This window comes from Typopeltis vanoorti, chromosome 10 (genome assembly GCF_054136105.1).
Source record: "Typopeltis vanoorti isolate ZY-2024b chromosome 10, IOZ_Tvanoo_1.0, whole genome shotgun sequence".
Taxonomy (NCBI): domain Eukaryota; kingdom Metazoa; phylum Arthropoda; class Arachnida; order Uropygi; family Thelyphonidae; genus Typopeltis; species Typopeltis vanoorti.
In genome coordinates this window covers 14908975-14926158 of record NC_143558.1, presented here as the reverse complement: position 1 = coordinate 14926158, position 17184 = coordinate 14908975, and the positions used below count along the sequence as shown (strand labels likewise).

General features: G+C 35.3%; 1 protein-coding gene across 5 annotated transcripts in view; it reads left to right on the top strand.

Moving 5' to 3' along the window:
- LOC150102183 (endoplasmic reticulum membrane-associated RNA degradation protein-like) overlaps positions 1-17184 on the top strand; it is a 197377-nt gene that overhangs the window by 32308 nt on the left and 147885 nt on the right. For all 5 annotated transcript variants that reach the window (XM_090399424.1, XM_090399425.1, XM_090399422.1 and 2 more), the window contains exons 4-5: positions 2441-2539; positions 7306-7395. In XM_090399424.1, coding sequence (XP_090255550.1) covers positions 2441-2539; positions 7306-7395 — 189 coding nt within the window. The remainder of the gene's footprint in view (positions 1-2440; positions 2540-7305; positions 7396-17184) is intronic.

Genomic DNA, 17184 nt, shown 5'->3' with positions numbered 1-17184 from the left:
GTCTTCTTTCATTTCATGTTCTATACTTGAGCCTCTGATTTCATACTGAGGATGAAGCACCCTGACGAACTGTGAATACCTCAACTATGTCTTCTGCACCAGTTACTAATCCCCCACTTTCATCCATTAACATTATCTTACCATAATCATTCTTCTTTTTACTTGCCACATATCGAAAAATCTCATGAGGGTCTTTCTTGGCCTGATTTGCTAATTTCTGCTTGTACTGTACTTCTGTTGTTTTGTTGTTTCCTTTCATCTGCCTTTTCAGTGTATAGTTAAAATGGATGTAATATGATGCGACCTGGAGTCATTAAAGGTCAGAAACTATTTTCTTTAAGAATGTTATACTATTCTATCACAAAGGCCATTAATTATTACTTGTAGAAACTGGTGTAGATTTTTACTCTTGCTAACTTTTCTGCGGAAATCTATTGGAAAGATTAATATGATCTTTATACTTGAAAAATTAACCAGTAACTGCATGTTCCTTATTAGTTTTGTTATTTGAAAGTTTATTTTTCACTTGGTTAGAGTATAATAAAATTAGTTTAATCCTTTATCCAAGTGTGAGCAAACAAAGTTTGCGCCTGAAAGTATCTTCAGGACTGGGGTAAAGTGGTACAACACCAGGGCAACTCGTTGTAAAGGTGGAGCAAGCTACCAACCCTCCTATCTCAGTATCTCCTATAATGCAAAACACATCTCCTTGCAGATATGTCTAATGTTATGCATTATGGGAAGGGCCACAACCCAGACTAGTTTTGACCTTTATTGAGGTCTCTTCAGTGGGAGCCAGGCCCAGGTGGAGATACCAGGCAGAAGCATTTGCAGGTCATCTCTACCTATAGGATTTGCCAAATGGTGTGCCACCCTTTTTTAATAAATTACTCTGGATTTAGAGAAAGATGTGGAAAGTTTATTTTTCACTTGGTTAGAGTATAATAAAATTAGTTTAATCCTTTATCCAAGTGTGAGCAAACAAAGTTTGCGCCTGAAAGTATCTTCAGGACTGGGGTAAGGTGGTACAACACCAGGGCAACTCGTTGTAAAGGTGGAGCAAGCTACCAATCCTCCTATCTCAGTATCTCCTATAATGCAAAACACATCTCCTTGCGGATATGTATAATGTTATGCATTAAGGGAAGGGCCACTACCCAGACTGGCTCCCACTGAAGAGACCTCAATAAAGGTCGAAACTAGTCTGGGTAGTGGCTCTTCCCATAATGCATAACATTAGACATATCCGCAAGGAGATGTGTTTTGCATTATAGGAGATACTGAGATAGGAGGGTTGGTAGCTTGCTCCACCTTTACAACGAGTTGCCCTGGTGTTGTACCACCTTACCCTGGTCCTGAAGATACTTTCAGGCGCAAAATTTGTTTGCTCACACTTGGATAAAGGATTAAACTAATTTTATTATAGTTTTGTTATTATTCAGAAAACATCCTATTGCTCATTCATGATAGTGAATTCCTTCACTGAAAATGAAGGAATTCACTATCATGTGATGTATACAATCACTTAGGACACTAACATGTCCCTTTTAATGAAATGAATGAGGCCTAGCTACCTCTGAAAATTCTACCCTATTGTGGATCTGTCAGAATCTTTCACTGTTGTAATAAGGCACTCAGGTTGTAGAGGTTGTTGCACACATACATATCTGTTCATAGAAAACATGGTAGTGAACTTGTCAGATCATATGACAGTTTTTATTATTTAGCAGTCTGTTATCCACATATATTGTGCCACACACTCACAAACATATAATGAGTGGTTTTTGCAAAACATCTGACTCTATCTGACAGTGTGAAGTTCCATTCAGACTGTCATAGATGATAGAAAATTTGTCATAATTCACAGTAAAAGTCTCTTATAGTTCTTCTGCTGTTTTTCTTTATAGTTCAGGATAATGTTGTTCATCATGCCTGTTGAATTTGGGCTTCCGTGTGCTGTTTCTGTTTCAGATATCTTTTCTGCTTTCTCCCTATCTAGCTAACATCACCTTTAAAAAGTTCCTTACAATGTTTTTGCCAGATACACATTAATAACTGTATTCATATCACTGAGTTCTCTTATAACTGTCCTAAATATTTTAGGCATTCACTGTGTAGTCTACTTACACAATACACATTTGTGTGTGCGTGTGTGCACACACACACTCTCTCTCTCTCTCTCTCTGAGAGGACTTCAGGGAAGAGGTTTGCACCTGTTTAAAAAAAAGCTCCATACTTGTTGCATGTATGATCTATTCAGAGGTTTTATTTTTCTGTCCATTATTTAATATAATTCATACAATACTATTTCCATACTTTCACAAAATATTTTGTTAATTGCAGAAATATATTGGCATGTTTGTAATTTTCTGAATAAAATTTTTGTAATCTAATCTAAAAAAAAATATGTAACTAACTCTTTCTTTTTAATATATTTTAGGTTTTTCTATGGGCCTTTGAATTGCTTCATGATGACCTTATTGGAAAAGTCACTGCAATTTTGCTCATTACATCTTATCTAGAAAGAGCATTAGGAAATGTATGTATTTGCATAAGAGTTAACTTTTATGTGCATGGCTTAATCAAAAATTCTTTGACTGATTTTCATTGCATGCAACTCTGGAACATTACTACATAAGTGTACCTTCAGTTGATGGAATTAAAAATACAACAAAGCACTTAGAAATGAATGCTATGTCATCTAGTCCTATTACCTTATTGACATCTAGCTTATTTAACTTCTCATATACCTCTTGCTCACTCACCAGTAAGTCTTCTTTCATTTCATTCTCTCCAGTTGAACTTCTGATTTCACAGTGAGGATGAAATTCCCTGATGAATACCTCATGAATAGATATCAGTCTCTAATCTGTCAATACTACTTTCATCCATTGACATCATCTTGCCATAATGATTCTTCTTTCTGCTTGCCACATATTAAAAAAAAAACTCCCTGAGGTTTTTCTTGGCCTGATTTGCTAATTTCTGTTCATGCTGCACTTTTGCAGTCCTTATTATCTGAGTCACTCTCTTGACCTGCTGTTTTTACTCTTTGTGCCACTAATTGTTACCATTATTCATCTTGTGCTGCCTCTAGAATTTTATTTCTGGATTTCTTGCTTAATCCCCTCATTCATCCATTTGACACTTACCTTATATATATATATATATATAATATTGAAAGAGAGTTTATTAAATATCACCTTTCTGGTACTGCCCATTTAATTAGATTATTACTCCATCAGCCATAAGATTCACTTTGTTTAAATGATTTTCAGAATACTGATGTTCTCTGAATCCAGCTGTCAGTTTCATTTTCATTGCACAACTATACAGTAAGAAAAAGTTAATAATAATAATAATAATTATTATTATTATTATTATTATTACGTGACACCTCCAGGGAGTCCATGGACTCATCGTGAGAGGACACTTCCTCTACAACTCTCTGTCTCCATCACCAACTCCATCTACAATGAACCGCATCTACACCAACGCCATCTATCATCGACCACCATCACCACTAGTATTTTCACAGACAATCAGAAATATCCATACCAATGGCAGGATTCAAACCCGCAGCCTTTTGACTGGAGAGCAGATACGCTAACCACTCAGCCAGCCAGGCTGGCAATAGCTACTACACAGTTGTTAGAGAAACAAGAATGTCTTTATGACAAACAAGTACAGCATTTACACATTCAGAAAACTGAATAAAGATAAATTATTATAAATAGGTCTGTGGTAAGTAATATAATCTAAAAAAAAAGTTTCCATTTTCTAAAACATATTCTTTAATCATGCATGTTTTTATATTTATTTATTTATTTATTTTTATATTGATCCCACACATGAGAAGTTGAGAGACCGAGCACATCAGTGCCATGTGGGTTGTAGATATCGACAGAGAGAGAAGTTTATTGATGCTTTTTACTTATTTATTTATTTATTCATTTTTTTGCAGGTTATAGTTATTTGGGAACACTTCTTGAGGGGATGGGATAAAAGAGGAAGAATAGAAGCAGGTTTGGTTTGTTTGCAGTTGCACAGTAAAGGGATGCTGGGCAGAAGTTGCTCTTGTATTAACAGGTGCAGTAGAAAGTGGAGAAAATTACGGTTGCCAATTCACTGGAGCAGACCTGATCATGGAAGTACCTGTAGAACAGATAGTGCTGAAACACTGTGCCTGTGAGATAGAGGTTGAAATTAATCTGTAAGAGAGGGATCATCTATGACCTAATTGCTCGCTTCTGGATGGCATTAAGGATTTGAAGGAAAGTTTTAGGTGCAGCACTCCAAACGTGTGAGCAGTGTTCTAAACATGAGTGTTTGGGATTTGTATATAGTTTAGAATTGGTTGGGTATAAAATAGGCTCTTGAATGAAAATGTAGCAAGTGCTGATAGCTATGAAAATCAAAACTAAAATTTCTAACACATGAAAAACTATTATGAAAGAGATTCAGAATTGCAATAATCATGTAATTCATAATCATTACATCATCATAATTTCCTGATATGTATTCAGGACCCTAGTACCTCATGATGAAGTTTGCATTATTACTAATTTCTTGTCAACAGTTTTCCTCCAAACTAATCACTCATCAACACAACAAAATTGTTCAATCTATTCTGTCAACACAGATCTTGGTCTTCCTCCTTTTTAAAATTATTCTGCCATTGATGCCATCAGTTTGCTTCCCCATTCTTTCTCAGAACTCTCATATCTGTGGTCTCTAATCTTTGATCAAGTTTTTTATTTCAAAGCTCTCAGATCCATAAGTTTAAATTTATTCACCTGACTCTAAACCAAGTCTCCAAGCCTTGCATATCCTTTTGTCTATTTAAATATTTAATTTTCTATCTTCACTAAAAATTTTTCCTGAATAGCCGAAATATTTTACTTGTTCTCTAGGTTCTTTATTGGGATGCAGTTAACTTTTTCATGTTCCTGCCTATTTTCATAATGCTGGTGTCTTTATTGCTAATTTTCATGCCATATAATCCCATATAATTGTAGCATTCTGAACAGCTTGGTTTTCATATACATTTTCCAGGGCTATGAAACTCAAGTACTTGATCTTTGTTATATTTTCAGGATTTCTCAGTTATTTGTTGTAAAGTTAAAATCTTATCCTGACAACCTCTGTTTGGCCCGAACTTAGCATGTAGCATGTTCTCTTGAAGTTTCTCTTTCACAAATTTTCTTAGCCTCTTCTTAACCCGCACTTTACCATGCAGAGATTCAAAAATAAATTCAGCAGAATAGGGTGGTTAATCCTTATTCCCATAGCATGCTATGTCTATATATTGCAGTAACACCAATAATTCTCTAAATATCCTGCAAGTAAAAGAAAGAATAATTTTCTTTACTGAATGCAGATTTTGTCAGAAACCAATGAGATTGGTTGATTGATGAGTGCTCATACTCCTAAGATATATCAACCCGGTCTGTGTAACATAGTGCACAGTGCTGCTGCTACATTGGATGAAGAGATAGGTGCATGAGAATGAAGTTGAAGAGCTGTTGCAAAACCTGGATAAGAATTTGGCAATAGGAGATGGAATATCAGCATTGTTCAGCCAAATTGGCTAGGCCTTTGACATGTTTGCAGAACTTAAGTCTCTTAAGTGAAAAATATCATAGGAATAGAAAGAATGTATGATAATTTTGTTATACAAACCAACGTGTCTTACTGCTGACTTTCAGTGTCTCTGGAGTGGTGGTGAATATTTTAGAGAAATTGATATGCACTTGCATACAGAAATGAGTTGATAGACATGCTATACTCTGCAAGAAACAACATGGGTTTACTAAAAGGAAGTTGTGTTTTAGCAATTTGCAAATATTTTATTATTATTATCATTAGCATCTGACCTCCATTGGAGTCAAGATTCATCATGGGAGGTACACACTATTGGATACAATGCTCATCCAACCATGCCTTAAACTGATTCCATGTGTCTACATTCACAACACACTCAGGCAATGCATTCCACTGACCAACCACTGTCCATACAAAGAACCTGTCCCTCACTTCTCTGCTCACACCCACCTTATACAATTTCCAGCAACGGCTTCTTGTTCTAAGTTACAAAATTTACATGAACAAGACACTTGATGGATACCTGGAAGGAAAGTGATAGCATTATCCTCTTGGTAGGTGGTAAAAAAGAAGATAGTTTCCAAAAAGGTAACATATAGATTGTACTACTTTTGAAGAATCCATGTGTTTGTTCAGATGTTCCTTTAAGGTAGGATATTGAAATTCTTTTCACATCAGATTGCAGTGTGAATGAGGGATGATAACCATCGATAATTTTCTGGATTTTCGGTTTTCATTTCAGCAGATTTAAATTGGATTGTCTGTTTTTTGAAGCTTGCAAAATCTGATGACATCATCTGATTCTTAACCACTCTGATCGCATGCCAATCTCAAAGTTCCTAGAAAGTGATCACCAGTAAGCATTTATTAGGTTATTTACTTTTTAGTTACAGAAGCTATCCATTTTGTTCTTTCGAACTCTAATAGTGCATTCTCCTGTCAACTCAGCTGTGACCAAAATATGAGCTACTGAACATGCTATTTGACTCATCAGAAGTAGTTTAGTTGATATCATATCCAGTTTTTCCATGACTGCAGCCTCCTAAGATCATATCAAGACATTGCAATTTTGCCATTTCATATGTTATTACAGAAAATATGGTTTTTTGCAGCTTTGTTTATGTTATTTCTTCATATACAGATTTGTTTAGTCATATTATATTTGTTTAGTCATTTTCCTTTCATAAAATTCAAAAATTTTCAACATCATAGACATATTCTTTTGATATGGCATCACATATCATCGCAAGAAACTACACAGTTTTAAGAAACTATAAAATAAATGGTATACACTATTTTAAGGAGCTATAAAGTAAATGGTGTTTTTAAAGAACTTATTTGACTGATGTATAGATGAGAAATGTTATATCACAACTCAGTTTACACAAATTTGGGATTATTACTATGAGGCTGCGCTAAAAGGATGAACATGAGGAATTTACAAACATTAGGAAAATGAAGTTCAGGAGTTCTTCCTGCTAACTTCTCTAATATATTATGAAAATTTCTTATCCTGTCACTTCTTTTTAAAATGTAGTTCAGATATTAAAGTTCAAAATTTGTTGGTCATATGACTTCACATATGTTAATTTATTAGAAAGAATTCTGAAGTATTTTGATTTATTTTATCAAAATATCATTTGCAGTATTTAGTTACACAGAGCTTTTATGTATAATATTATTTATTTTAATATTTTATAGGTGTACTTGTTGAAAGGAAAAACAGTGCCGTTTTTACTTAGAGATTTACTTTCTACTCCTGAGTTATCAGACATTTTTGGAGCTCCAGTGGTATGTATACATTAGGATGAATAATCCGTATTTTACATGCTAAGTCTAGTAAAGTTCACATGAACAAAAAAAAAAACTGATGGTAAGAAAAAAGACCTAAGCTTTACTATTATTATTATGTGACATCTCCAGGGAGTCCAAAGACTCATCGAAGGAGAGGTGCCAACAGCATCAAACGATTAACTCCTTCCAACTACTAACTGCGCTCAAACTTACTTAACTTTTTGCGTGAGCCATTAGTAGCAGAGGCTCTACCAATCGATCAATGTTTGCTGGCAAATTTATGCACACGGAGCTGACCTTTTTACCTATCTGTAAAGTTGAAAATTCACAAAACAAGTGCCAAGTAATCTTCACTAGATCTTCACTATTGACCCAAGCCTTGTAATAATGGTTTCTGAGTACGATCATGGCACATGAGAAGTTTGTACAGTGTCAGAGCATTTCAAGAACTTTTCATGAATTAAATAGATATAAAATGGATGTAGTAGAAATACAAGAGATGCATTGGACAAGAGAAGATAATTAGAAGAAAGAGAGCCTTCTACTTTATGGTAGAAATAACTCTGACAAATATGAATTTAGAACATGGTCTGTCATTAGGAAAAAATTATGGTAATCTCTGATTGAATCTGTAGATTTTAATGAAGAATAAGCAAGCTAAGAGTACAAGCAAAATGGTTCAAGAGAACTTTTATTAATGCACACACACACACACACACACACACACACACACACACACACACACACACAGAGAGAGAGAGAGAGAGAGAGAGAAGCTGCAGAAGAGTCTATGAAAAATCTGGAACTGACCCTTGGAAAAATTTCATGACAGGATATAATCATTTTGTTAGGTGAAAGACTATTCATCGAATCTGCCTCGGCTTTAAAAAACTTTCCAAACCTCAACAAATTTGAGTGCATGAGACTGTTCCCAAATTTGGGAAGTATACATTTTAAGATCGTCAGCCCAACAGCAACACAACCCAATTTATCTCACTAAGGGGCACTGTTTAGGACTCTAGGCCCAATTTATGTTGCCTTTATTCTGCCTCATTTGCTACTGTGTTAGTGCCTGTGTGCACATATCATTGTTTTTTGTGATCCCTGATGATGGCAATGTAGCATTGCCAAAATATAGGAAAGTAATAATTAAAGTCTTCTATAATTAACATATTTTATCATTTCCTGAAAATTTAAAAGCTATGTATAATCAACATATAAGCTCATCTACAAGAATTATTCTGTTAGAAGACTTCAATGCAAAAAATTGGAAAAGAAAAAATATATAAAAATTATTGGAAACCAAAGGCTTCATGAAGAGATCAATATTAATGGAGAAAGACTTATTAATTTGGCTGAATCTAAAAATTTAATAACAAGCAGCACAATATTTATGAGAAAGAATATACACAAGGATTTATGAGGAAATCTCTTGATGGATATACATTTAACCAAATAGACCATATCATAATCAGTAAAAGACATAGGAATTGCATCTGGAATATCTGTAGTTTCAGAGGAGCTTAGTGTGGTGGTGACCATTTTCTAATTGGTGCTTTTCTTAAGGTTAAAATAAATATCAAATATTTTTCAGCACATGCAAATCATTTGAGATACAGTATTAACAAATCGGATAAAACAGAGTGAAGAATACATGAGAGTTAATTTAAGCAAAAAGTGAAAAATATGCAGCTGGAAGAGAATGAAAATATTGAAAACATCTGGAATCATATCAAAGATAGCATAAAAGTAAAAGTAACTCAGATGGAATTCAAAGTAAATTGCAGCATAAAAATGGGTTTAATGAACCCAACTGATATTCGAGCTGCTCAGAGACATGAGAGTAATAAGGAAGTGAATAAAATATTCAGACAATGGAAAAGAAAAATTTTACATGAATAGATTAAAGAAATACTTGACAGTAACCAAAAAATACATCTTCACATATGAAAATGACAATTATCAACAGTAGTAATGGACAAATACTATCCACTAGAGATGAAATAGCAAAAGGTGGAGAGAGAGAGAGTACATTAACAGACTTCTAAACTATAATGAGCCTGCTGAGACTTTTAAACAGAATACCTGTTACCCAGAAATATTTAAACCTTCACTCGCTGAAGTAGAAGAAAGTATAAAGCAGCCCAAAGATAACAAAGCACCAGCTACTGATGAAATAGTAGCTGAACTAATAAAATATGATAGAAGTGAATTAACTACACACATTCATAAACTGGTAAATTTAATATGGAAAAAAGAAGAGATACCCTCAGAATGGAAAAAATCACTTCATTCCAGTACATAAAAAGGGAAACAAAAATAAATTGTGGATGCTCCAAGAGGAGGTGAGAGCATGTGTAGGCAGGAAAGAAATGGGATGACCAGGGATCAAGAGGAAACAGATGAAATTGAAAAGGGTTCTAAAATGAAGAAGCAGAAAGGGAAATGGCCCCAGTCCAGCATGGAGAGATCACATCGAGTGAGTGGTATCAGTGGAACTAGCTGTAGATCCAGAAATGAGCTGTCATGTTTGTATACCAATGCTAGAAGTATAAGAAACAAGGCAGATGAAATGGTTGCACTAATTGCGTCTGTTCACCCAAAGATTGTCGGAATAAGTGAGACATGGTTAGATGAGGACGACATCCTGACAGGAATAGAGATGGAAGGGTATGATATGTTTCGTGAGGATAGAAGGGGTAAAAAGGGAGGGGGAGTGCTATTGATGATAGAGAAAGAGTTATGTCCATACAAGGTAGAGATGCAAGAGGGGAAATAGGGCCAGTGGTTTTGAGGCAGTATGGTGTGAGATAGAGGTGAATAGAATCAAATACTTGGTGGGATGTTGTTATAGACCTGGTAATGTGGATGGTGGTGATAGTGAAATGTATAGTCAAATAAGCCAAGCAAATAAAAAAAGGATGATCATTATGGGTGATTTTAATTATGGCAATATAGACTGGAATGAAGAGATAACAACTGGAAGTAAAGAAAATGAGTTTCTTAAGTTTTTGAGGGATAACTACCTCAGACAGCATGTAACAGAGGGCACACGAGGATTAAGGGTCTTGAATTTGGTCATCTCATCAGAGGATATAATTATAAATGAGGTGTCAAATCATCCACCAATTGGTGAAAGTGACCATGAGGTGATTACCTGGGTGGTTGCCAGCAGTGCAAGGACCCCTGTGAAAAAAGGGTATATGTGGAACTACAAGGGGGGTGATTATGAAGAGCTCAGGAGACAGCTTATGGGTGTAGCATGGAATGAGGAGTTAGCTGGAAAAGAGATCAATGCAGCTTGGGGGATTTTCAAAAACTATTTAGTAGATGCAATGTCTAAATGTATTCCAAGGGCGAGAAGGTTAAATAAGGTAGGTGTGAGATGGATGAATAAAGAGATTAAGCATGTGATACAGAGAAAAAGGGCATTGTGGAGGCAGCATAAGAGAAGTGGAAGTAACCAATTTCATGAGGTCTACAAAGACCAGGGAAGAAGGGTGACTTGGTTGGTGAGAGTAGCTAAAGAGAGATATGAACAGCAGTTAGCTAATGAAGCCAAAAAGAATCCTAAGGAGTTCTTTCGATATGTAGTCAGCAAAAGAAAGGATGATTATGGAAGGATGGCATTGATTGGAGGAAATGGTATAAAGACAGCTGTTGCAGAATGTGTGGTGGAGATACTTAATGAGCAGTTCATAAAGATCTTTCAATCTTGTGAATGTGACTTCATGGAGAGATTAAGAGCAGTTGATGATGGGGAGGAGAGACTGACTGTAAGTGAGCAAGAGGTGTTTGGTGAGTTGAGTAAACTAGATGTAAATAAGGCTGTGGGACTTGATAATATATCACCGTGTATTCTGAAGGAATGTGCCAGAGAGTTGACACCTGCCTTGACATATTTTTTTAATACAAGTCTTGCGCTTGGTCAAGTTCCTAAAGAGCGGAAGGAGGGCAAGATTGTGGCACTTCATAAAGGAGGTGATCGAACTCAAGCATCAAACTACAGGCCTATCTCTGTGTCAGGTGTTGTGGTTAAGTTGTTGGAGAAGCTTGTGAGAACTAGGATCCAGAGTTGGGTTGACAACAATGGTATAATCTTTGATGGACAGCATGGATTTGCTAAAGGGAGGTCATGTTTTAGTAATCTACTTACTTATTACAATAAAGTGACTGCTTCCTTGGACAGAGGAGAAGGATACACAGTAATATACTTGGATTTCACAAAGGCTTTTGATAGAGTACCTCATGATAAGTTGACAGTCAAACTAGAGCAGATGGATTTGGATATTAGATTAGTGCATTGGATTGGAGACGGGCTATCTGATAGGTATCAACAAGTTGTGTATGGAGGTGCGATATCCAGGAAAAAGGAAAGTCACTAGTGGAGTCTTTCAGGGGTCTGTTTTAGGACCATTACTATTTAACTTGTATATTAATGATATTGGCGATGATTTGGATGGAGATATTCAGTTGTTTGCAGATGATGCAAAGTTGGGATGAACCATAAAGAGTAGTGAAGATGTTGTGGCCTTGCAAAAAGACTTGAATAAATTGAGTGATTGGGCAAGCAAATGGGGATGTGAGTTCAATGTTGCAAAATGTAAGGTTTTAAAGTTTGGAAAACAAAGATGGGATGCAGAATTTATGCTTGGTGAGAATATATTGTTGGAGGTAGAGGAAATAAGAGATCTGGGGGTGATAGTGGATAAGGATCTAAAATTTAGGGGACACATCGCCAAAATTGTGAATACACTCTGTCGTATGCCTTTTCCAGGTCTATAAACACCATGTGCAGATCCACTTGCATCTCTCTATATTTCTCCATCAATCGCCTTAGTGCAAATATTGCATCCGTTGTCCCTCTTCCTGGCATAAATCCAAACTGCTTCTCACCAATTTTCGTTTCCTGCCGTAACCTTGCTTCAATTACTCTTTCCCATATTTTTAATGTGTGTGACATCAGCTTGATTCCTCTTTAGTTGCCACAGTCTTGAACATCTCCTCTTCCTTTGTAGATTGGGACGAGAATACTTTTCCTCCATTCCTCTGGTATCTTTTCCTGTTGGGCTATTTTACACATCAGATCCCATAACATATCCACGCCCTCACTGCCCAAACTTTTCCACACTTCCCCAGGTATCTGGTCTGCTCCCACAACCTTTCCATTCTTCATTTTTCTCAGTACCCAAACCACTTCCTCTCTACTTATCTCTTGCACCGGTCTCTCATTTATCTCTCCATCCTCACACCTCTCTCTTGGATTCTCCTCATTTAGTAGTTTTCGGAAATATTCTTTCCATCTTCCTCTGATTTTGTCCTCGTCTTGTAATACTACTCCTGAGGCATCCTTTATCTGCTTGACTGATGTTATGTCTTTCGAGGCCTTATCTCTGGCTTTCGCTATTCTCAACAACTGAGCTTCGCCACCATTTCTCTCCAGTTCTTCATAAACCTCATTAACTGCCCTTGCCACAGCTCTCTTTGCATTTTTCTTTGCTAATCTATATGCCTCCTTGTCGGCTCTAGTTCCAGTCATGTCCCATTTTTTCTTTGCCTCTTTCTTTTCCTTGATCTCCAACTGCACCTCCTCATTCCACCACCATGCCTCCTTATCCTCAGGTGGTCCCTTTCCTGATGTTATACCAAGCACCTCTTCTCCAATTTTTCTAATATTCCGACTATTAACGTCCCACCATTCTTCCACATCCTCTGGTAACTTCATTTCTTTCAATACATCATTTACTATCTTCCAAAATTCTGTTAAGGAGAGTTAAAGCAGAAATATAAAAGACTATTATTACACCTATTGTTTTAAATGTAGCAGAAACCAGGAGCATAACACAAACCAAGATGCAAAAGTTTTGCAGATCTTTGAAAGTAAAATCCTCAGAAAAGTCTTTCAGACTTTTCTGAGGATTTTACCTCTTTCAGAGGACGTTTTGAGGATGTTATCTCTTTCAGATACCTGAAAGAGATAACACAACAGGTGAATGGAGAAGAAGACATACTCAAGAATTATATGAACTCTATAAATCCCTGCTTCTACTTGATGAAATCAGAGCTTACTGATTGAGATGGCTTGGACATATGGAAAGAATGGGTAGACATATGGAGAGAATGGCTAAACAAGGCATTAAAAAGATGAGGCCTGATGGAAAGCAACCTTGAGGAAGACCATGGCAGTACTGAGAAGATAACATCCAAAAAGACTTTGATGAGATGGCATTCCTGGACTGAAAGAGCTCATGATAGAAAGGAATAAAAAAAGTTGGCACTTGCAGCAAAAAAGCCATAGAGGTTCATCAAGCTAAGGAAGAAGAAGAAGATTACTAATTAAATTTGGTTATTTAAAAAAACATCGACTGAAAAAAAAACATACCTGAAAATCTTGAACAGAAAGATGATCGCATATTGGTTGCACTTTTTAAGTTGTTTACTTGAAGGAGTTTTTGTTTTAATTTATTTAGCTGATCTCAGTAATGAGTTGGCAATGGATAGTTAGATAGATAGTTTGAGACTTCGATTGAAAATGGGGGACATTCAAAATCAGTACATGTATACAGAAATATGGCAAAGCAAGAACATCATACAGTAAATCAAAATGCGAGAGCAAAAATTAAAAAGACAAGAAAGATACATGGGCAACTAGCAGTAATGACAGTGTGCTGGAGATTTCAAATAAATTGTCAGTTTATTATTATTAAAAAATTTAATCAGTATGATAAACATTTAATTTGTAGCCTGGGTAGGTAAATGGTTCAGATTATTGTGTAATAAATTTTAATTTTAGACTTTTTCTATTACTGTTAATTTGGGAATCATAATGTAATTGTTACATTGTTAATCATAATGTAAACCTTAGCATTATGTGATTCTGCTATCTTCTTTGCATTATGGAGTTGCCTGTAATAATAATAATAATAATAATGATGAGGAGAGCAGTAACTAATCCAGACCTTTAGAATAAAGATATTCTAGAGATCTAGAGTAGTTATTTTGAGATCACTTAATGAAACAAGAACTGACAGATAGGTGGTTGAAATAGTCATGAGAATGCAATCAGGAGTACATATCAAGTACTTGAAGCAGAAAAATCTATTAAAATCTCAAAAAAAATGCACAAATGCACAAATATGGAAATATAAGAGTTTTACAATGACTACACTGCATAATTCAAATAGCCATTACATCATACTACAAATCTGTAAAAAGGGAAATAAAATTGAATGTAAAAATTACAGAGGAATTTCCTTACTGAGTATTTCAGATATCACATATGCAAGCATACTTGAGAAGAAGGAAAAATTGTGTAAGTTGTGTTGTAAAGAAGAACAAGCTGGGTTGAGGCCAAATAGAGGTTGTCATGATCAGATTTTCACTTTAAGACAAATAGTCGAGAAATCACTGGGAATATAACAAGGACATGTATTTGACTTTTGCTGATCTGGAAAAGATGAATGACAAGGTAGTAAGAGTAAAATAAAACTATTCAAAACACTATATTATGTAAATAGTACATTATATTTGTTGCATGTTTTTTCGCTTGGTTATAATATAAATTAACGATGCCAAAAAATTATATTCTCGGTTTTTACACTTGAAGTATCTTCACAACTGGGCAACTTGTATATGGAGGTTAATGACTTCACATCACTTGCCTTAATATCCCATAATGCAAGGCATAGATCCTTTTGGATATTTATAATGCTAAGCATTATAGGTAGTGCCACTACCCAGACTGGTTTCAACCTTCAATGAGGTGAAAAAGTAAAGAGGTATTCATCATAGGCCTAGAATAATTAGTATGGTGTGCAAGGAAGCCTGCTAGTACAAGGAGAAAATTAAAGTGCAAAGATAATTGATATCTGCGTGGTTAGCCTTATCTGAGTTAACTGCCTTGAGTTGGCCTTCTCTGTCTGGGAATTGTTCTCTGGTAACCCTACAGTTGACCATAAGATCACATTGAACTAAGAGGATGGAACCATTTAAAAAACCTCGTATAGTAAAAATGGACAGAATTTTATTTCCCCCCTGGTAAATATTGCATAATGTGGGTGATCTACACCAGTGCTTCCCAAACTTAAGGATGTAAAGGCCTTTGGAAAAATTAATATATTTCACGGCTCCCATCGGAAAAAAAAAATCGTAATACAGACATATATTATTATAATATTTATTGTATTTATATTCAATACAAAACATACACAGCATATAAATTTACTAATATTCATTAAGTGGCAAAATACGCAGGAAGCAAAATTTGTGAACCAAAACCAACATGTGATTTTTTTCCATTCAAATATAAAAAATAACAAAAAGAAATAAAAATTAAATCATTTATTTTAAGATAAAAAAAAATCTACTTAGTCTTAAAACATTTTAAATTTGTTTTCATTATTTTGGTCCCCCTCAACAAAACTAACAGCCCCCAAGGGGGCTGCAGCCCACAGTTTGGGAAGCGCTGGTCTACACCACTTAGCCAAAACTTTGATCTCTTAGAATGCTTCTTTCTAAATACAGAAAGCATCTGACTGAACAATAAAATTTCCACAATACAATATTGTAAAGCATTTGTATTCATATTGCTGGCTGGTTTTTAAATCCATGTTTCTTCCTAACCTTCCATAAATGGTATTTTAATTCATCAATTAGAAAAATCAAAATTATTCTCTTCCCATTGCTGACAGGTGGTGGGTACTGCAAAAAAATAACCTGATCTGTTGTGAGTTAAAAAAAGTAATGGAATGCCCAACACATTGCATAATGTGTTCCAGATATGCAGGGAAAGAGGGTAGCTGTAGAATGCATGTTTTACTGTTTTCAATTGGTAACATATGTCACATATCTCCTATGTTAAAGTACCTCCATTTGATGATATTGACTGGAAAGTGACCAGATGCAATTCTCCAAGCAAGATCCCTCCTGTTAGGGTATCCTTGAAACTTCAGCAAGTTATGAAACAAAATGTTGTTGTCAGTACCCAACTGTGGAAATTCATGGCTAAAGAGGTTAAAGATTTCTTTATATTAAATTTTACTTTTATTAATGGAAAGCATATCAATGCCAGAATGTTGTAGCAATCTTAGAATTAAGCATAGAATGTTGTGGTATTCAGGAACAATCTCAGCTTTTGGACCTTCATAATATTTACTCCAAAGGGGAAGATGAAAATCCAAATAGTACTAGAGAAGGTCTGCACATCTGTGATTGGCTGCAATATTTTATTTTATTTAAGCCATATTACTTAAATAGTAGAATTTTAAGACTGGAAGCCCAAAGCCTCCATGCTTCTTTGATAGTTGAAAAAATTCCTTTTTAACTTCTTGGTATCAACTGGACCAAAAAAAAATTGCATGGGCTTATTATATAATTGCTTTTCTTCAGCTTCTGTAATGTCTGTAATATTTATTATGTACAACTGAGCAAGGAAGATTATGGTTTTAAGTACTATGACTTTAGAGGAAAAAGAAAGCAGCCCAATTTTCGACTCTTCTAAGGTTTCAGTGTTTTTGTATATAAGTTCTTGAACTGGTAATATTGGGTAAGTGGAGAAGGGAATTCTAAGTATAGTGAGGGGTTCTCTCTTAGGGATTAGTCCAAAAGGAATGCCTCCAAGATTCTACTTTCCAAAAACTTTTAATTTCATCTTGTCTGCATCAGCAATTAATCCACTGATCTTGCTGAATTTTTCCAAAATACCTAAAAAGAGATGTGTATGGAATCATTATCCCTCAAAGTGCCTACTACATCATCGGCATATGCTAATACATTATTTTCCTTCAT